The sequence below is a fragment of the Camelus ferus genome, chromosome 22 (genome assembly GCF_009834535.1).
Source record: "Camelus ferus isolate YT-003-E chromosome 22, BCGSAC_Cfer_1.0, whole genome shotgun sequence".
NCBI lineage: Eukaryota > Metazoa > Chordata > Mammalia > Artiodactyla > Camelidae > Camelus > Camelus ferus.
In genome coordinates, this window is record NC_045717.1 from 3,556,628 (window position 1) to 3,577,645 (window position 21,018).

General features: G+C 54.4%; 1 protein-coding gene across 1 annotated transcript; it reads left to right on the top strand.

The window, feature by feature from the left end:
• The first annotated feature begins 4,322 nt into the window (after positions 1 to 4,322).
• SNCB (synuclein beta) lies at positions 4,323 to 13,646 on the top strand. The gene is made up of 6 exons (XM_032465026.1): positions 4,323 to 4,614; positions 5,245 to 5,374; positions 8,211 to 8,252; positions 8,460 to 8,578; positions 12,545 to 12,634; positions 13,003 to 13,646. Exons 2-6 carry the CDS (start codon positions 5,254 to 5,256, stop codon positions 13,033 to 13,035), a joined length of 405 nt encoding a protein of 134 aa, XP_032320917.1. The 5' UTR covers positions 4,323 to 4,614; positions 5,245 to 5,253; the 3' UTR covers positions 13,036 to 13,646.
• The last annotated feature ends 7,372 nt before the right edge of the window (positions 13,647 to 21,018 follow it).

Below are 21,018 nucleotides of genomic sequence, written 5' to 3' on the forward strand. Positions count from 1 at the left end.
CACAGTCCACTTGCTGCCCACCAGAGGATTCTTCACTGCTCATTGCTTTGGCTTCTCTGTAGCATTTATCCAGTTGTCCTGTAACCCCTTGGCTTCCCTGCCACCACTCTCTCCAGCTTCTCCTTCTCTCTCTGCAGCGCCTTCTCAGCCTTTCCCCCAGCTCCTCTGCCCTGGCCACTCAAGAAGGTTGCAGTGGGTGCTCAACATCACTAATTGTTAGAGACATGCAAACCAAAACTACAATGAGACATCATCTCAAGCCAGTCAGAATGTCCATCATTAAAAAGTCTACAAATGATAAATGCTGGAGAGAGTGTGGAGAAAAAGGAACCCTCCTACACTACTGGTGGGAATGTAAATTGGTGCAGCCACTATGGAGGACAGTATGGAGATTCCTTAAAAAGTTAAAAATAGACTTACCATATGATCCAGCAATCCCACTCCTGGGCATATATCTGGAGAAAAATATATTTCAAAAAGACACATACTTCCCATTGTTCACAGCAGCACTATTTACAATAGCCAAGACATGGAAGCAACACAAATGTCCAATGACAGATGCCTGGATAACGAAGATGTGGTGTGTTTATACAATGGGATACTACTCAACCATGAAAAAGAATAAAATAATGCCATTTGCAGCAACGTGGATGGGCCTGGAGAACGTCATTTGAAGTGAAGTAAGGAGAAAGAGAAAGAAAAATGCCATATGCTATTGCTTACATGTGGAATCTTAAAAAACGGACACAAATGAATTTACTTACAAACGGAAACAGACTCAAACAGAGAACAAACTTCTGGTTACTGGAGGTTAAAGGGAAGGGATAAATTGGGAGTTCAAAAATTGCACGTCTTGGGGAGTGATGGAAATATTAGCTGTCTTGATTGTGGTGGTGGTACCATGGGTGTAGACATCTATCAAAGTTCATCAAATTGTCCATCTGAAAAATGTGTAGTTTACTGCACAGGAACCAAACCACAATAAGGGTATTAAAAGAAAAAGAAAAAAAAAGAAGCTTGCTGTGCCTGAGGAATCTCTTCCAGACCCTCTTTTCTTTTCACTCTCCACATTCCCCCGGGTAATTGCATCATCCCCATGGCTTCAGCCACCACCTCTCTGCAAAGGACTCCAAATCCAGGGGTGAACTGGGCTCGCCTGGACCAGCTGATAAGAACAAAGTTTCAGGAATTTTGTGAGCCAGGTGTTAAAGCCAATATTAAAAATTAAATTATATAAACCTATGATTATATGAATTATATTGAAAACAAACGTCATAAACCCTCAAAACATAACATCCTAATTATTTTACTACTGTCTATGTGCTTAAGATTATTTTTACCTATTTTATGTGTATGGTGAAGATGCTGATTAAGGGAGTCCTACCACATATCTCTTCCCAAGTCTCTGCTCAGAGACGTCACAGTGACCACTTGAAATCAACCGCAGCAGGAGAGTTTCCATCACAGGTTTGGGCAAGCTCTACAAATAACGGTTCTTCCTTGCTGGGAAAGCCATGTGTAAAGATTTCCCAGGACACCATGGCCCATGTCTATACCTGAAGCCAGCCTGGGTGACTTATTGAACTCTGGGCTCAAATATCTGACTATCTGCTGGACATCTCATGCAGCTCATCTGTCAGGCACTGCTCATCCCAGTGTGCCCTGAACAAACTCACCATCATCCCCAAACCTGCCCCACCTCAATGCCTGTTTCTTCTTGCAGCAACATCACTCACCCTGCTGTCCAAGCCAGAAACCTGAGAATCTTCCTGGACTTGTTGCTCTCCCTCTTCCCCAACATCTAGTAAGTTACCTTGTAAGTGATGCTTGAGTCTCCCCTCCAATCCTGTTCCAGCCTCACTGAGGCTTCCCTGGATCAGCTTCGACATTCCTCCTGTGGATTCTGCCCCAGCCTCCTCACTGATCTTGCTGCTTCTAGCATTGTCCCCCTCCAACCCATCTCCATTTGGCCCCATGAAATGCAAATCTCATTTAGGTCTCTCTCAGTGCTTAAAACCCAAATCCTACAATAGGAAGTACAGACACCATCGGTATGGTCTTCTTCCTCTCTCTCCCCTCCTGTTTGGTCTTTCCTCATCTGACATTCAGGGGATCTTAGCTGAGAGTCACAAAAATTACTTCTGGCTAAAAATTTAAACAGATAAGGAGTTTATTATCTAATTGTGGGCAGCTCAGGAACTCTTCTGGAAGACCAGAGTCCCCTTGGAGAGCATGCAGCCTGGAAATTCACATTGTCAAAAGGCCCAGGAAGAGTCCCCGGATGCTACGGCTGGGCATAGACAGCACAGCTTGCCTTGTTGGTTCCAGATGCCCCCAGAAGCAGTGTCACCGCTGCCCGTGGTCCCTGTCTGCAGCTGCCACCATCACCACCACCTGTCCTCACCAGAACAGACTCCCCTCCTTCCCTGCTACTTCCTGGCACTAGCTTCTAGTTCCAAGTCTGAGGCTGGGATGTCTGGGGCTGAGGTCACATGTCCTGGCTGCAAGGAAAGCTGGGAAAGCATTGGCAGCTCCTGGAGGGGGAGATGGCTCTTCTTCATAAATTGGGGGATCCCCCAAACATAGGAAAGAGGCTGTTCCAATGCTGAGAGGCCAACACTAATGACAGATGTCCCCCATGCTAGTTTTCACAATTAGACAAGATACTATTCAAGGCAAAGTAATCAAACAGCACAAGAAGGAAGGTGATGAAATGTACAAGCTTCTCTCCTGGGGGCAACTACTGTTAACAGTTTTTGGGGAGTCCTTGCAGATGTGTTATTGGTATATCCAGATGTATAGATCTGTATATAAGATGTCTGTACATAACTGCGTGCATGTATGTAGTTTTCATGTGTCAAAATTGATTGGCTCCACACATTACAGTTGGCACCTCGCTCCTCTCACGTCACACCGTGTCGTGTGACACTCCCATATCAGTGCACACGGGTCTAACGCATCCTAACAGCAGCACAGCATCGCGTTGGGTGGATGAACCACAATTAACTAGCCAGTCCTCTACATAGGGACATTTAGATCATTTTCATTTTTTTGCTGCAATGAACCAGGCTGTAGTGGACATCATTGCACAAACATCTCTGTGCACTTGTGTGAGCAGAGATCCGAGAGATGAATTCCTGGAAAGGGAAGTATTGGCTCCAAAGAAGCATACGTTTATGTCTTGGGTAAATATTGCCAACTTGTCTTCAAAAAAGCATGTGCCATTTTGCAGCTCTACCAACAACCTGTGAACTGTTTTTTCCAGGCCCACCATAGTCTTGTTCCTGGCTGCCGCCTCACCTCATCAGCTGTCACTTACATACTCTGCATTTCCAACCACAGTGCCTTTGCCCATGCTATACCCACAGCTGTAACTTCCCTTCCTCCCTTGTCTGCCAGATGAAGTCTCCTTCGTCTGGGATCCCACAACTTCTTGGGTATAATTTGGTCATATACAAAATTAAGGGCCTCTGTGTGCCTAGACTTCTATAACCATTTTGACAATCCAGACCATAACCACACAAAAAAGGGTCTTGTCTGCCTCCTTCTCCCTCCTTCCTGGTTCTTCAGCTGCATTGCTTTTTATCTGTTCCCAAGCACAGTCCTGCCTCAGGACCTTTGCACTTGCAGGTCCCTCTCTATGAATCTTGCCCTCAAGTATCCTGGCCTTGGTGCCTATCTGGAGTCTCTGCTCCCATTTACCTCCTCACAGAGGCCTTCTCTGACCCCTTCATCTCAAGCAACCCTCCTCTAGTAACTGGTACATCTCCATTTTCTCATCTCCATGGCACTTACCACAAGCTGAAATAACCTTGTTTGGTTTAAGTGTTGACACGTTTATTTTCTGTCCCATCTCTGCACACACACAAACACACAATTGTTAACTCCCCTAGATCGAGGGACTTTGTTTTCCTTTTCCACTGTCTTCAGCCTCGAACCTGCCTGGCACCCCTGTCTAAGCACTCAATAAACGTTCGTTGGATGAACCATCGATATTTTACAGAAGACGAAACTGGCATTCAGAAAGGAGAGCTGAGTTGCCCAAGGTTATAAAAAGCACAGCTCAGATCCAAACGCATCTGAACTCTAAAACTCTAAAACCAACTGCAGTATTTCTTCCCTACTCTTAGCACGTCACATTGTCCCCCACCAGACTGGGCTCTTGGGGCCAGGACGTGAGTCTGACGCTCCGAGGTCCCCAGCGGCTCGTCCCGGGCCCACCCCGTGAGGCTAGCGGGCCCCGCGGAGATGTCACCCTCCCCGCCCCCGGTCAGTCAGGCCGAGGGGGTGGTGCGGCCGCCAGGGGGGTGCGCTGAGCTCAGAGCTGCCGCAGCGCCCGAGCCGGAGCCGCCGGAGCGCGCGAGCGAGCAGGGCACTGGCAGCGCGCGGTGGCTGGCGACGCACCCAAGGCCCGGGCACTACTGCGCCCCGGCTCAGGGCCCGCTCCCCGCCTGCTGCAGACCAACCTGAGCACCTGGCCACGACCTGATCCCTCATCTGTCCTGAGCCCACCCCAGCCCGGCCCAGCCGAGCCCCTGCGTCCGCCTGCCGCAGCCGCAGCCGCAGCCGCAGCCGCAGCCGCCGCTCCATCCCCAGCCCCGGCCCCGCATCCAGGTGAGGCGGTCGCGCTCCAGGCGCCCGGGCTGAGGAAGGGGTTGGGAATGGAGAGGGGACTGGGTGGGATGTGGAAGGGGCTGGAGAACGGAAAGAAGGCACCGGTGGGTGCGTGTCAGTGTGCGCCCCGGGGTATGTGTGTCTGTTGCTCGGTATCTGCAACTGCTTGGGTGGCTGTGTGTGTGGACGTGCGTCCGCGACCGTGTGGCCGTGTGTGTCAGAAATGTCCGTGCGCGTTTGAGCGTCTGCGTGTCCTGTATGTGCACGTGAGCAAGTCCCTGGAGTATGTTTGTGTGCGTCGCCGTGTGACTCTGCCATGTGTGTACAGGCAGGCCCCGGGGCTTCGCGCGCAGCCCAGCACTTCGGTTCCACGGGGCTGCAGGTTGCAATGTCCTGGATAACTGAGGTGGTGGCCCCTCCTGCGTCCCAGGTTTCAAGGACGCTAGGACTCGCCGCGGCCCTGTAGCCTCGAGCTGGGGAGGGGGTAAGGCGGGAGAGGGGCCCGGGCCCGGGCCCGGAATGGTGCAGCGGTCTCCGGAGGGAGGGGAGGGGACACCCGCGTCCCTCTGGAAGGGCTGGGACGAGGATGCGGGGCCAGCGCACCCGTGCCAGTGTGTTCGCCCTCCCCAGGCCGCCAGGATGGACGTGTTCATGAAGGGCCTGTCCATGGCCAAGGAGGGCGTCGTGGCCGCCGCGGAGAAAACCAAGCAGGGGGTCACGGAGGCCGCGGAGAAGACCAAGGAGGGTGTCCTCTACGTCGGTGGGCGAGGGGCGGGGCTTCTGGGGCTGCGGAATTTGGATGTCCTGGGAGAGAGCGGAGCTGGGGTCCTTAAAGGGTGGGAGTGAGGGTGGTCTGGGCGGGAGAATATGAGTCAGCAGATGGGGCGGGGTCAGCAGGGGTCACTGAGGACATAGCCGATGGAAGGCTAGGTCACCGAAGAGACTGAAGGGAGGGCGGATGAGCGAAGTGTTGGTGAGGATGGGGTTTAGCTGAAAGGCCAGGGACCAATGCAGGGATCAAAGCAGACAGCCTTTTTCCCCTTATTCTTCCCGTTATTAATAGTTACCTAGTGCTGAGCCCTCACTCTCTGCCAAGTACTGTGTGAAATACATCCGTAAGGTCCATCGCCTCATTGAATGCTCCCTGCTCATCCACAACCGGGGGAAACTGGGGTCCCCCCAGGTTTCACTACCTTGCTCAAGGTCACACAGCTGATAAAACCTGAAGCTGGAGTTTGAGCCAAGCTTTCCGGACTCCAAAGTCCCACCCTTCTCCTTGCCCGCCTCCCTCCTGTGTTGCTGGGGCTCCCTTCCAGAATTCCTCTCCATCTACTTCCACCTCGGAATCTCTCTCTGGGTCTCCCTGCCTCCCAGTGTTTCCACCATCAGCATCTCTCCTCCGGGTTCCCTCTGCTCGAAGCTGCGGAATATCAGGAGAAAGGCCAAGTGGTTAAAATGTCTCACCCTAAGTGGGAAAGGAGAGGGAGCCTGCAGGGTCATTTGCATGAAGGGAGGCAGGAAACTGATATTTCTCAATCTGGATGCAGGTACAGGGCTTACTTTTGTGCAGTAGGTAGAATTATCCAATTATCCCCTCTGCTGGCTGTAGAGGGCTGGTTAACTTGCCCAGGGTTGTGTCAGATTTGGAACTGTGGCAATTTGAAAAATCCTTATTGACCACCTACTGTGTGCTGGTAGGTGCCGGCTCTCCTGATAGTGATGCCAAGCACCCCAATGGTGGGATTTGGCATCCAGTGGCTGGGCTGGAAGACCACTTTGGGAGGGTAATCAAAGAGGATGGCATTTGAGCTGAGCCTGAAGACTAAGGAGGGCAGGGGTAGGGGTGCAGAAAGGCAGGTCCTGGAATGGGCTCAAGGACACTGGGTTAGAGAGCAGAGGGCAGAAAGCAGTGGTACGAGATGAGATCAGAAAGGTGGGCAAGAGCCAGTTCATGAGCAGCCCCGGCAGGCCAGGGCAAAGCATAATTGCCAGGAGAGATCGTAAGCCAGGGACTGACATGATGTGACTTCAGTATAGAAAGGTCCCTCAGGCCGCTGGGGACAGAAGAGACAGCAGGGAGGCTGGTGGGGAGGTAGCATACCTACCAGATGAGGGTGGCTGGAGCTAGGGCAGAGGTGATAGCGACGGGGAGAAGGCTTGAAGCCCACACCTTGCTGGACTCCAGCTCTGGCCTCCATCCTGCCTCCTCCCTGAGCCCTTTCACTCCGGAAGACCCCTGGCACCTGTAACACTGCCTCCCTGCTAACAGACTTGGCCCCTCCCCTTTCCCTTAGACTACCACATCCTGCTCCTCCCCCTGACCAGGAACTCCTGGTGGCCCCCACTCCCTACAAGTCAAAGCCTCAGCTCGCTGAAGCCTAGCACTCAATGCCCTTCATAGCCCTGCCTGTTTCCATCGCTCCGAGCACACAGACCAGGTCCATGTGCTCCGTGCAGGCCCTGAAAGCACACCTCCCTGTGATTTGCCTGCATTCTTCCCTGTGCCTGGCACACCCTCCTCGGTCTCCTTTCTGCGTCTCCACCTGCTCCCCATTCGACAAGGCCTAGGCAGTGCCTCCTCCCCCATCATGTACCTCCTGGAGTCCTGGAGGCTGGAGTTCCTCTCCCCAGTACTTGAGTCCAGGGCACCACATCTGCTTCTCTTACCCTCATCTGACACTGAGCCATTGACCTGGGGCCTGACACAGAGCAGGTGCCAACAAGTGCTTGTGGGAGGAATGAATGAGTGTGCATGCAGCCCCCTGCCCCCTAGTCTCTGGGCCCGGCTGGCCTTGGCCCTGAGAATCCTGTCTTCCTGCGCCAGTCTCTCCTCCTCTCTCCGGCCTCAGCTGGCCCAGACACCCGGTTCTGGCTCTATCAGCTGTTGTCTGGGTTGCCAAATCCTTGGGATGGAAGACTCCCCACTCCCCTGAGGGCTCCCACACCCACCTCGGGTCAGGCTTTCTTGCCTTTCCAGTTGCTATCCTGGGAACGCTGGGCCAATGCTGTGGGTGTCAGTCACAATCTTCATGTTACCCTTAGACACATCCTGCATCATTCCAACTTTGGCCAGAAGGAGGAATTTGCACCCTAGTTAGAAGAGAGTCTTTAGAAGAAATGGAGCCGGGGCAGGGGGTGGGGGGATGGGAAGTGCGTGTCCATAGACAGGATGTGGGCGGTTGGGCATCAGGGGCTTCTTTCCAAATACAAAGCCTTTTGCCCGCCTCCACTGCCTCCACCCTACCCCCACTGCCTCCACCCCACCCGCCTCCCCCATCTGCTCCCATCCTGGGCAGAGGATTAAATGACCCTGCAGAGGTAGAGCGCTTTCCCAGTGTCGGTGCTCAGGCAACATCCACCAGAGGGCATGGGTATCACCTCGGGTGCGTGCGGCAGGGGGACGACAGACAGTGGGGGAGAACTGGAAGTCCTGAGGAAGTAGGCATGGGGGGCCCTTGTGGGACTTAGGGGCCCAAGGAAGCAGTGATGGGGCCACTGCTGACTGGGTCCCTCTGCCTGCTCTGTAACCACTGTGCTTGCTGCAGTCTGTTCCCTCGGTTCAGAGCCCTTAAGTGTGCTCCTTTTTGTCCCTGCAGGAAGCAAGACCCGAGAGGGGGTGGTACAAGGAGTGGCCTCAGGTACCAGCCCAGCCCTGTCCAGCCCTGTTCCTTCACCCTGGCCTGGGATCTGGCTGGGATGCAGGTGGTGGAAGACGGCACCTCTAAGTCTTCCTGCGGGGGTGCTCCATGGGGAGGGCAGGCCCTGGGATGCTACGGGGCAGAGGGGCGTCTAAGCCTGCTTCCTCCTGGCCCCCAACCCCCTTCCCAACCCTCTCCCTGATGCAGTGGCTGAGAAAACCAAGGAGCAGGCATCACATCTGGGAGGAGCTGTGTTCTCTGGGGCTGGGAACATTGCAGCAGCCACAGGCCTGGTGAAGAAGGAGGAATTCCCCACTGATCTGAAGGTGAGCTTGACTTCCGCCACACAACACACACACACACACACACACACACACACACACACACACACACACCAGGCTCCCTGCTCCCCCGGCCAGCCTGGGGCACAAGCCTCCCCACCTCATGTTCTGCAGGGCCCTGCTAGATCTGGCTCAGAATGAGTCCATGTGAAGCTGTGTATGGGCATGGCGCTCCCCGTGACTGTGACCCAGATCTGGCTGGATACATGCATCCTGCTTGTGAGTGTGACCTGAATCACTATGGGCCAAATCCTCACGTGTCACTGATTGTTCATTCATGTCTTTTCATTCAGCGAGCATTCATGCCAGAGAGGGATTGTTTTAGGAGTTACTGCAGTAAATAGGTTCCTACATTCATGGAGCTGACACTGTAGTGGGAGAAGATACAGTAAAAAGCTAACCAGTAAGCAAGATGATTTCAGACAAGGGTATGTGCTATGAAGAAATGACAAGGGTCACAGGCTAGAGAGTCAAGGGGTAAGGAGGCTGCTTTAGTTGAGGAGTGACATCTGAGCTGACACCCAAGGAATGAGACAAGCCATGTGGGAATTGTGTTTCAGGCAGTAGGAACAGCATGTGCAAAGGCCCTGAGGCAGGTATGAGCAGATGTGGGCCATGGGGAGGGGTGAACTGTGTGTCACACATTTGTGCGGACATGGTCCCCCAGGCAAGTGGCGGTGGCTACCTCATGGGTGCATGAAGTCAGATGCCTGCATTAGGACACACTGGAGGGTGAGACCTGTGAGCCCTGGAGCTCCACAGAGCTGGATTTGAATCCCAACTCCACTACTTCCTGACTGTGAGACCCTGGGCAGGTCCCATCATAGCTCTGAGCCGGATTCTTTGCCTCTAAGATGGGAGACAAACACAGGAGGACTCTTATGTAGATTACAGAAAATGTCCATCAGAGGTTCTCAAAAACTTCAGTGTGCACCAGCTCACCAGGAGGCCAGCGTAAAAGACAGACTGTTGGCTCCATCTCTAGAATTTCTGATTCAGAGGTCTGAGGTGAGGCCCGAGAATCTGCATGTGTAACAGGTACTCAGGTGAGGCTGATGCTGCAGGGCAGGGACTACACGTTGATATAAAGAGCCTGGATTGCGTACAGTGAGTGCTCAGTAAGAGATGGTGGCCCCACAGTCACGTGAGCAGTCTGTGTGTGTGCCCCTGGGGGCTCATGTCACCACAGGTGTGCAAGGACATGTACCGCTGTGACAGTGGATCACAGATGGGCCTTTACGTCTGTACAGACATGCCTCTCATGAGGGAGTTCCGTGTTGTCCACATACAAGCGCAGATTCTGCCACCATGGGGGTGGGGCCCCCTTCAGCGTGAGGTTTAGGAGATCAGTGTGTATTCAGCGTGAGTGTATCCATCGGGCTTTCGGAGGAGACCCCACGCCACCCTCCATTCCAGACATTTTGCACAGTTGGTTCCCTCCCCTGTCAGAAGTCTGGGACCTGACTCAGAAGTTCTGGTTCAAGTCCCGTCTCTGCATTTTACCAACTGTGTGACTTCCCATTTCTTATCGTTACATTTTCAGTGATCGCTCCCATTCACTGATCTCTTGTGTGGGCAGGCACTGTTCTAGACCTTGTACACGGAGTCACTTACTGAATCTGCACCACATCCCTATAAAGAAGGCTTCCCAGTTAGCCCATTTTACTGATGAAGGAACTGAGGCTCAGAGAGGGGAAGTGACTTGCCCAAGATCCCGCATCCCGCCTGCCCCTACCCCTCTGAGAAGGTGGTTGGGAGGATAAACTCAGGTTTAAGTCACCAGAGTCGCTTGGTGCTGACACGGGCCAGGCCCTGCTCTGAGAGCTGGGGTGCAGGGAGGCAGGTCTGGGACTGAGCTGTCAGCCTCGAGGCTGTGTGTGAGTAGCCTTTGCACAGAATCATTTCTCTCGGGCTGCTTTCCTCTTACCAGCACTTGTTGGCACCTCAAGCCTTCTCTCTCTCTCTCTCTCTCTCTCTCTCTCTCTGGAGCTCAAGACCATAGACTTACAATCCAAAGGCAGGCCTTTGGGGCCACTGGGCCCGTGGAGAACCCGTGCAAGCCAGGGGTGCCCATCTCTGGCTCTGCCTCCCAGTCTGCTCACATACGTTATCACGGGAGCCTCCCCACACTCACACAAGGCAGAAACGCCATCCCATTTCCAACCCGAGGCAGCTGAGATCCAAAAAGTAAAGTGACTTACCTGATGCCAAACAGCTGGAGGGGGGCAGGCTGGGGTGGTTTTTAAGTGAACTCTTTACTGAAGTACTGCATTCATGCAGAAAGCATGCGGCTCCCCGAAATTTTCACAAACGGGGCTCCCCGCAAGTAACCAGCACCCAGGTCAAGATGCAAAAGAAAGTCAGCCCCTTTGAAGCCTCCCTTACGCCCCCTCCCAGCCCTTACTCCCAGGGCCAAGACTAGTGCGGTGTCTGGGGTACAGAATTTAAGGGGGGCACTTATTCTGGGGTCTCACTGGCATGGCCTTGAAAGGAGGTGCCTTCTTAATTCTTGCACCCAAGGCGCCTTCATCCTGGCTGTGCCTTCTTCTCTGTAGCTAATAGCTTCCTCACCTCCATCACCACAAATACCTTGGGTGTTTTTCAACGTCATAGAAATGTTATCCCTAAAGTGCACTCTGTTCGGTACCTGGCTTCTGTCACCATCAGTAGGCGCTGAGAGTCAGCCTTGACGTTGTGTCCCTGCTTTGATATGCAGTGTCCTGTGCGCAGCAGGACCACCCTCCCCACCTCCATTCTGCTGTTGTTGGACATCTGAGTTGTTTCCAAACAATGGGCAGAGCTGGGACTCCTCACACTCTCTCTTTCCTGGGTTCTGGTCATAGCTGGGTGATTTGGGGCGAACTAACATTTCCCCACCTCCTGGGCCTTGGAGGACCCATGTGTAACTGGGGGAAATGAGCTACGTCAGGAGCGCAAATTCATGAGCCCACAGGGCCCACCTGGACAGGTAATGTGGAGGCGGTGAAGCTGTCTGGATGGAGCTGAACAAATACAGGGCACAGGTAGTCAGGGAGAACTTCTCAGTGCTGGCCCTCCAGGGTCCCAAGATTCTTACCTCTGCCCAGCAGGGAGGGACAGCGGCTACCTGTGGAAGTGGGGAAGGTGGTGTGCCCCCTGCCTATGGGCTTCCCCGCAGGTCCAGGCTTGTGCCAACCCACACGTGGCCTTGCGCAGCTGTGCATGGACCCCAGGTTACCTTGTGTGCCCACACGTGCAGCCAGCTCAGTCCCATGTGTTTGTGCACAGACATGTGCTCGCCCACAGGGGACTGGCCATGTGTCTGGCAGCCCCCTATTTGTGTGCCTGCTGGCCTGCACTCGTCTGGGCAGCAGATGCAGTGGGGAGGGGAGAGTCTTAGCTCACACATCCAAGCAACACCATGAGCTGTTGCTTCCAGCTTATCTTAAAATAGCAACAGCTGAAGAAACCAGGCCACACAGGGCCCTGGGGGAGGGATGGTTGGAAAGTGGCAGGGGAATGGCTCAGAGCCCCTGCTCAGCTCTGTCCCTGAGCCTCCATCTCCCTCCAGCCCAGAGGAGACTCCAGGGTTATTTCTGGGGTGCAGATACCTGACCCCCCCACAGAGCTGACACAAAGGGAGTAGGGATAAATGGGTGACTGAGTGCGCCCCGTCTACCTCTCCATCTGATCCAGTCCAAATGATGGGAGTGCAGGAGGCTGCCAGGTGCTGGGGAGGGGGCATAGAGAGCCCACTCCCCCTCACCACCCCAGCTTCGAGTGGTGATTGGAGGCATTTCAGTCCTCCAGCCCACTTCCAAGGCACTGTAAATAAACAATTTAATTAAAAACTTTGGTTGCACTGCCAACAAAGCCTAGCCTTCCCCCAATCAGTCAAAAGCTTCCCAGGGTAGGAATTTGGGGAGGCATCCCCAGCTGGCCTCACGGGCCCTGTCTCTTCTCTGCCCGTAGCCGGAGGAAGTGGCCCAGGAAGCCGCTGAGGAGCCGCTGATTGAGCCCCTGATGGAGCCAGAAGGGGAAAGCTATGAGGAAGCGCCCCAGGTGAGCGGTGGCAGGGCTGGGTGGGGCTGTGGACATCCCCAGGACTGCTGCCAACTCCAGCTGGGGTGGGAGGTTCGTGGCAGCATAAGGTTGGACCAGGGAGCTTCAAGCCCCCCTTTCTAGAACCCACACCCTGGAGGTGGCAGCAGGGAGGGAGGACAGATGGGGCCTAGCACTGGGCCCCAGGCACCCCTCCCCAGGAACATCCCAGCTGTCCCCAACTTCCAGATTTCTCCCCTGCCCAGGGGGAGGGGAATGCACTGTTCCTCCTTGAGGGGGAGGGGTCTCAGGGCCCGGGCCTCGCTGCTTGGTCTCCAACTCCTTCCTCTTTTGCTCTTCTCCACTCCATCCCCGTCCCTCTGATGCAGGAGGAGTATCAGGAGTATGAGCCAGAGGCGTGAGGGCCCAGGACGGCCCCCTACCAGCAGCACAATCCCTCCCCTGTCCGCTGCCCCGCCCCCCAGAGGCAGGGCTGTCCTTCAACCCCTTCCCCTTAAAACACGAGATCTTCCTTTCGCTCCGGGGCGCCCCCTCGGAGCCTGTGTTAGTGTCTGTCCATCTGTCTGTCCTACCCGCCCGCGTCCAACCCTGGGACGTGGACAGGGCCGGGGCTTCGGCCACGGCTGGGAGTCTCGCTCCACCTGTGTTGCCCCCTCCCTGCCCCACCCCGTCCAGTGTCTGCGCGGAAGTAGCATGTTCTATGTATTTTTAAAAGAAGATCGGAAAGTGACGGCTCCCCTCCACCGCCAACAGAGGCTATTTGAGGGGTCCCCAGGCAGCCCCAGAGCCCTGCACCCCACTCCCACATCGACCCCAAGAACCTTTTTTTTTTTAAACCAAAACCAGGAGTCAGGCTGTGCCATGCCCCCTTCCCCAGCCGGCCCGGTCCGAGCGCGGGCGTCGTGTGTCGTGACTGTGGCATGGAGAGTCCCCCACCCCCGTGTGAGCGTGTCCCGGGAGGGTGGGCCCGGCCGGCCCCTGCGTGTCCATGAATAAAGCCAATCTGTCTGTAGCAGGCGCCACACGGGCAGAGCTGGGCTGAGGTGGGGGCCGGGTGAAGGCGGCCTATGGGCTTCCAGGTCCCAGCCTGCCCCAGTCCCCTCTTTGGGGCCCGGCACATTCAGTCCAGGTACAAGACTGGCCACCTCGGGCCTCAGCTTCTCCATCTCCTACCCTCCCCCGGACGACCAGGCTGAGACAGGCTGCAGACTGGGAGGCGGGAAGGCGGCCTCGGGCACCACCTACCGTACCGTAAATCACCTACTGACGACGCAAGCCTGAGGGGCAGCTGATTGCTCAGGGCCGACCCGCTCACACCTCACTGCACATGCAGCGCAGGCGCATCGACTGCTACGCACGCGCGGACACGTGTGCACGTACGCTGGTCCTTGCGAGCCAGTCCGAGTGTACGCACTGGGCAGGCACGCACGTGCACGCATGCTGGCAGACACGTGCAGACTCGCGCACGCACTCATAGTTGGACGCGTCTGTTGGACGCGTGCTGCGAAGAAGCTGTTGGAAATTAGCAGCGTGGGCCGTGAAAGAAGCTACTACGTGTAAACCTTTGTCCCCCACCATTCCCCGAAATTTACATGTACACACCCCTGCGCACACCTGTCCACCGCAAAAAAACTCATCCCAGTGGAGGGGAAATGGGCAGTTGCCCCCCTCCCCCAAAAAATCAGAGTACAGGCGATCGGTGCTCTACCCTTCCAGGAAAGGCACCCGAAAGTTTGCGACCTCGGCTGACAAGAGCAAGGGTCTGCAAAAACCTGGGAAGCCGGCCGGAAGCCTTGAGCGGATCCGGATCGGCACTAGAGGGCCCCCAACACCACCTCCTTGTGGGAAAGAATGGGGCGGAGACGCCGCGGGGCTGCACAGAGGCCCCACCTCCAACAAGGCAGAAGCACTTTTCTGATTGGCACAGAAGCTCCCCACCCCACGCCCTCGTGGAGGCCCTGACCCAACCAGTGATAGGCCCCGCCCCCGTCGATGCAGCGCTCTTGCCCTCTTCTGCCGCAGCAACCCCCAAACCTGGCTCCTACAAAGGCCCCGTCCCCGCCCACACGGAGGCCCCGCCCCCGCCCATGCGGAAGCCCAGTGTTGCTTCCCAGCAATAGCCCCCAATGTCGCCAAAACAAGACCCCACCCCTTCTATGTCAGGTCCGACCTCCTTTCCGACCCAAGCCTTGCGTCGCCCCTGCAGCCCCAAGGGCTGGAAGGAGCCTGCTCTATTCAATTAACCCCCAAATGTTTAGCGCCCCCTTCTCGGAGTCGATGGGGGCGGGAGATGGTGTCAAGCTCGGGAAGGCCTTGAACGCTGGGGGAGACTGGTCCTCTCGGGTCACCTTGGCCTGCCTTTGCTTCTGGAAGTAGGAACCTGCTGGCAGATTCGTGTGCAAGGAGAACAAACCGGTGGGCTTCGATTCTCTGACCCAACGTGCAGGTGCCAGGTTTTCCAGCTCCCTTTTGGCTGAATTAAGACACTATTATAACCCACAGTCCACAGGGATTGCAAACTGGTGGCCCTTAGGTTGAATTTGGCCTGTAGAGATGTTTAATTTGCTAGTGCAAGGTTTATTTATTTTTCATTCTAGTTGGCCGCAGTCCCTTGCGTTCCTCCCATCCGCTTCACTCATTTTCATGAACTGCCTGGCCTCTAAAGAATCTGAGTTTGCCACTTCCTCGCCAGCTACCAGCACCTGATCCCCATTTTTAGATGCCAAAACCAGGTTCACCATCTGGCTTGTGAAGAGGTTTATTCCTCCTTCCCGGGTGTCAAGCCATGCACCTGGTTTTCTGAGCTTGGTTTTCTACTCAGAGACCAATGTCCTCAGCTGCAGGGGTCACTTTAAATGCATTCCAGGCACAGGCCCAGAAGCACCAGCGGAATATGCCAGCCCTGTGTCAGATGGCAGTCCTGACTGAGTGTGTGTGTGTGACAACACACGGCTCATGTCTCCTCCCTTGTGACAGGGGACAGAGCCATTTCCCCAGTGCCCAGTTTGTCCCAGGCATCCAGCATTTGCTTCCATTCATTTCACTGGAGACTGTCCGCAATGATTCCTTGTTAGTAGCTCCAATTTACAGATGAGACAATGGAGGCAAGAGAGGCAAAGTTGCCTGCCCCAGGCCACATTCAACCCCAAGCCTGAAGCCCAGTTTCTTTGGAATTTTCCAAAGGGACTTGCTCTGAGGAAGGACAAACAAAACCCACCGACAATAGGAAAATGTGGGTGCAGCAGAGCAAAGATCACAGGCTCCCGTGCAATTTTGTGGAGACTGCAAGTGAGATCGTGTGAGTGGTAGCAGAGGGGGCATTGAGCTGTGTGTGCACACTTGGGTATGGATACGGGTGTATCTGTGTTCACACATGTATATAGATGCTGCCCACGTATTCTGTGTATTTAGTCACTGGCCAGTGGGTGTTGCTCACATGCTCTGTTCTTGGAAGTAAGGGGCTGCAGGTTGCTGCCCTGACAGAACTCATGTCCATGGATCAACAAATACACGGGTCAAGATAATTTTGAGTTTTATGAAGAACATAAAACAGATTGATGTGATAGACTGTAACAGGGAGGGGGTCGTGACCAACATTCAGTTGGATGGTCAGGTCAGGCCTCTGAGGAGGCGAGGTTGGAGCTGAAACCTGAATGAAGAGGAGGTGGCATGGGAGATCTGGGGAGAGCCCACCTGTGTCTGCATGGACACAGGGTGTGTGGTCAAGGGGGCCAAGCCCGGCCAGGCCTCCAAAATCTGTGGGTCCAGTTCTCCGCCTCACCTGGTCCACACCTTCCTTTCCTCTGCCTGCATCTTTCCTCCATCTGGACATCTGCCTGCAATGCTTCCCTCTTCTGAGCTTCCCGTGGCCCTTCATCCAGAAGTGACTTCTAGTCACCCCCATCCCGCTCAGCTGTGCACACAGAGACCCCCTCCTCACCCATGGCGGTGCTCTGCGGACCTTTGCCCACTGGCTAACCTGAAACTGCCCTCTCCCCTGATGAAGTGAGAGGGGCTGTCCCTGTGCCCCACCATTTGCCCATCTCCCTCCCCATCTCCCCACCCCCACCCCTAGTAATGCGGCTCCACAGCCTTCTCTGGAACTTTATTTTTGTTTTCTCCCTTCCCTATTTATAGCTCTCTCCCCTCCGAACCATCCCTGCATCCATCCTGTTGCCTAGAAACCGGCTCTGGGCTGAGGGTGGGGGAAGGCCAGGCCGAGCCCAGGCAGGGGGAAGGAGGAGCTGTCACCCACTCCCCCTCTCGGCACCACCCCTGGGTTCCCAGAAGCCCACCCGCCCTTTGCCCAGCACCCACAGGTGTATTTTTTTTAAGATAAAACAAAATGTGAACAACAGACGCCTTTGTGAAGTCCTTCATGGCTTCTAAAGGGCATGAGGCACAGGATTGCACTAGTGCCTCTCCACAGCCTGCCCCATCGGAGGTCTGGACCCATTTCTTCAGGTGAGAAAACTGAGGCTTTGGGAAACAAAGGTCCTGTAAGTCGTCTTCTCAGTAGAAACTCCATGGCTGTGCCCTTGTTAGCCTTAGGCTATTGGCCTGAAACACGGAAAAGAAGATTTAGAAGCATAAATAATCCCACACTTCATTCTTTACAGAAGGGTAAAGAAAAAATTTTGCAATGAGCCTATCACACTCAAGCCACCAGGCATGCGTCCATCCACACTTCGCGTGACCCCTACCTTGCCACTCCCCTGTGCCCCTTTCGATGCCCCAGCCATGGCCCTGCCACAGTCCTGCAACGTCCCACATTCCCCTACCATGCCCCACCATGCCCCCACCGTGCCCAGCTGCAGCTCGGCTCCAGCCTCAATGCTCACCTTCTACGGATTGGAGCAAGAAGCCTAAGCTTGGTTCATTTCACCAACTGTGTGACCTTGGCTGGTTCACATAACTTCCCTGAGTGTCAGTTTCCTCAGCTCAAAAGTAAGGATGCCCATTTCCACTCCACTGGACTAAGAAGAGAATTAAATGCGATACTGAAGAGAAAGTGCTTTGAAAACTGTAGAATACTGTAACACGTGAGTAATCAATTAGCGTAGTAAATATTGGTATTATCGTTGTTATTAGGGCCAAAAGGTGGGGGCATGGGAGCCAAAGGGCCCTGTGATCAGAGAGGGAACCCCCTGCCCATGTCCAGGCAGAAGGACCCTCTTTGCTGGCAGAATCGGTGGGGGCTGCCTGAGAGCACCTGCAGACCACTGAGGACTGAAGAGGGGCACTGAGGCTCTTTTGTGCCTGAGTCTTCCTCCTCAAGTGCCCCTGCCCTCTGTCCCTATTTTCTCCTTACACCACTCCCTGTCCCCTACCCTAGGGCCCGTCTCTGCCTTCAAAATAGGTTCTCTGGGCAGAATCAAGGAGAGGGCTGCCTATGAGCAGCTGGGCCATGATTCAGCCTGAGTCACCCATCCGAATCCCAGGGCCGCCCCCAGCTGGGCCGGGGCCTGCAGCTGCTGGGGGGAAGGGATGTGGAGAGGGAGGGAGGGGGTCTTTGCGGGCAACAGGCTATGCTCAAAGGTGCCCAGGCCAGGGGCTCTCATGAATGTCAGGGCCGTACTGTGAGGACCTGGGAGCGGTGCCTGTGAGGAAGCCAGGGTGGAGAAGATGACCCCGTGGACATCAATCACCTGCGCTGACTGGGGAGGCAGGGTTTGTGTGTGTGCACGTGTGTGTGCGCACACATGCTTGTGCATGTATGAGTGTTGCATGTGTATCTGCTTAAATGAAAAAGGGCTGATAGTGTGGGCAGGAGTTTGGCTCCCAGCTTTATCACATTCAAACTGTGTGGCCCTGGCAAGTTACTTAACTTCTCAGAACTTCTGTTTCCTCATCTATGAAATGGGAATAATAATAATATCAGTCTCAGATGATTTTCCTTAAGGGTTCAGTATAATGAGATAATGACTGCAAAGCACTTGGGCTGCCAGTAAATGGCCCACCACCACCACCATCATCATCTTGGGTGTACTGGGTTACACACTGCATGCGTGAGGACAGTTACATATCTGAGTGTTTGTATCCAGGGCTGTGTCCTTACAAGCCTCAGAGGGTGGGGGGGTCTGTGTGAGTGTTTCTTAAAGAAGAAGGTGAATGTGTGTTTTGTGTGCATCTCTGAAGCAAAGAGAAATTTCCAGAAAGTTGGGTGTATATGGCATTGCCTGCCATGTCATTCCTCCCCTTTTCCCTCTCTTCCCCATCCTGTCTCTCTCACACACACACATGCACACGTGCACGCGCTCACGCACACACACACACGCATTCCCTAGAGGCTATGATTTGCTGAAATTTGGCCCAGACCAGGACCAGCGTCCAGGCAAGGGGTGAGGAAACTCAGACCTTCTCAAAAGCCTTTAGCCTCAGGTAAAGCTGGAATAGGGGCCAGATCCCAAAAGCGGTGTGCCTGGGTGTGAAAGAGGACTGTTTTGATGGAGTGGACATGAATATGATATAAACATGAGAGAGCATGAAGTGTGTGTGTACACACAAGCGTGTGTGTGTGTGTGTGCCTGTGCACAGGGGTGGCATTGGGGGGGGGGTGGCTGCAGTCTCTGCTCTTGTACAGTCTGCTTGTCTCCATGGTGCCTGTTGCCACACACGCTTGCTTTTCAGAAAGTCACCGGGATTGTTTATTCCACCCCCGGCCTGGGTGCCAGCCAAGGAGCTGCAGGCACTTGTTTATCTTCTGGTGTGTACGAGTGTGTATGGCTTCCCAAAGGCAGAGCAACCCGAGATACAGATGCACACATACTCACATGGGTGAGGGTGACCATGTTGTTTGTCAAAGGATGAGTCTGAACCCCAAGATGAGCCATTATCTGGACCCAGGCAGACTCACTCCACTTAAGCACAAAGATGACCCTCAGCAGCTCCAGGCAGACACACCATCAATTCAGCAACCCCCAAAGCTCCAGGGAAGTGGAAGAGCCAGTTGCCCTGGCTGTGGTCCTGTATTCTGCCTCCACCCCCAGGACTAATCACTGCATAGTGATTGGCCAGGCCAATTTTAGGGATCACTGCCCACCCCTAAAGCTGGCAGTGGAGTCTGTCCCACTCCATCACATGGACTGGAGTGGGGAGGTGGTTCCCCAAGGAAAATGGAAGTGCTGTGGTCAGACAAGGGTGCACAGGGCTGGGCTTGCCGTGCCCTGGCGTCCACCATGAGTGCTACACTATGCTTGGTGCTTGTTGTTCTTTCCTCCCTCCATCCTCCTCAGAGCCCTGAGAGCTCAGAGTTACAAATGATGAAGGTGAGACTCGGAGAGACCTCAGCCAAGAAACACAGCTAGTAACCGGCAGAGTCAGGATCTGTACCCACACTGCCTACCTCCATGCCCCTTTGGAACTCCCACTCTGCCTAGGCAGGTGTTTTGTGTTGTTGTCTGGAAATTTTCATTTTTAAACATATTCTTATCAACAAGTCCCAGTGGAACAAGAGTGGTTGGACAGTGGCAAAGGCACAAATGGAAAGAGGCCCTGACTGTGACTCTGACCACATCCCCTCAGATGACCTTACCATTTCTGTGCCCACCAGCAGGACTCCCAACAGCATCTTTGTCAAACAGCAGTCCCCAAGCTCTGGAATCCGCTTTCTCCATATGCACTGCGGACTAGAAGTGCCAGGGGATTAATACACAGCCCCATGGGCCGGCTCTTCACCAATGTCTTCCCAGTGCTCGGATATAAATACACCAGCTCCCTCGCCCTCAGCTGGGGGAATTCTGAGATGTGCATTTACCCCATTTCCCAAAATTTCCTGCAGGATTAAGCCTCACTCATCCACTGTGGTAGCTGGCTCAATAATTACCTCTTACTGGATGTCTTCCCCTCCTGGGTCACCTTCCCACTCCCCTGCTGGTGTTCCCGCACCTCCCAAATAAACCACATTCCCTCAATCTTCATTTCAGGGTCTGTGAGCTGCCCCAGGATGCTGGATCCCATCCTATCCTTCCACACTGAGCATCTGGGCCCAGCCATTACGATCTCCTTTCTTGGCATCTCCCTTTCCCCTCTCTACTGGCCTCCTCCCATCAGAATTTAAATGCCTCCAAGTCTCCTCCTATGCCCCAGTAGAGACTATCAGATCTCCTTTCTCCCTCCAAGCCCAAACTTGTGAAGGGAGTCATCTTCTTGCCCTCTCCACTTCCTTACTCCCATTTACTCATCAATCCCTGACCCCCAAGTGTGGCTTCCACCCCACCACCACCACTCCACTGACTGCATTTTCATCAAATTTCCATTAGCTTTTTTTCAAGGACATCTCTCAGGCTATATCTTGTCTTCCTGATGCAGCTGCTCCTGACCTCCTTCTGGAATGTTCTCTCCTTTTGTCTTTGAGACATCACACTCTTCTGGTTTCTTCTGGG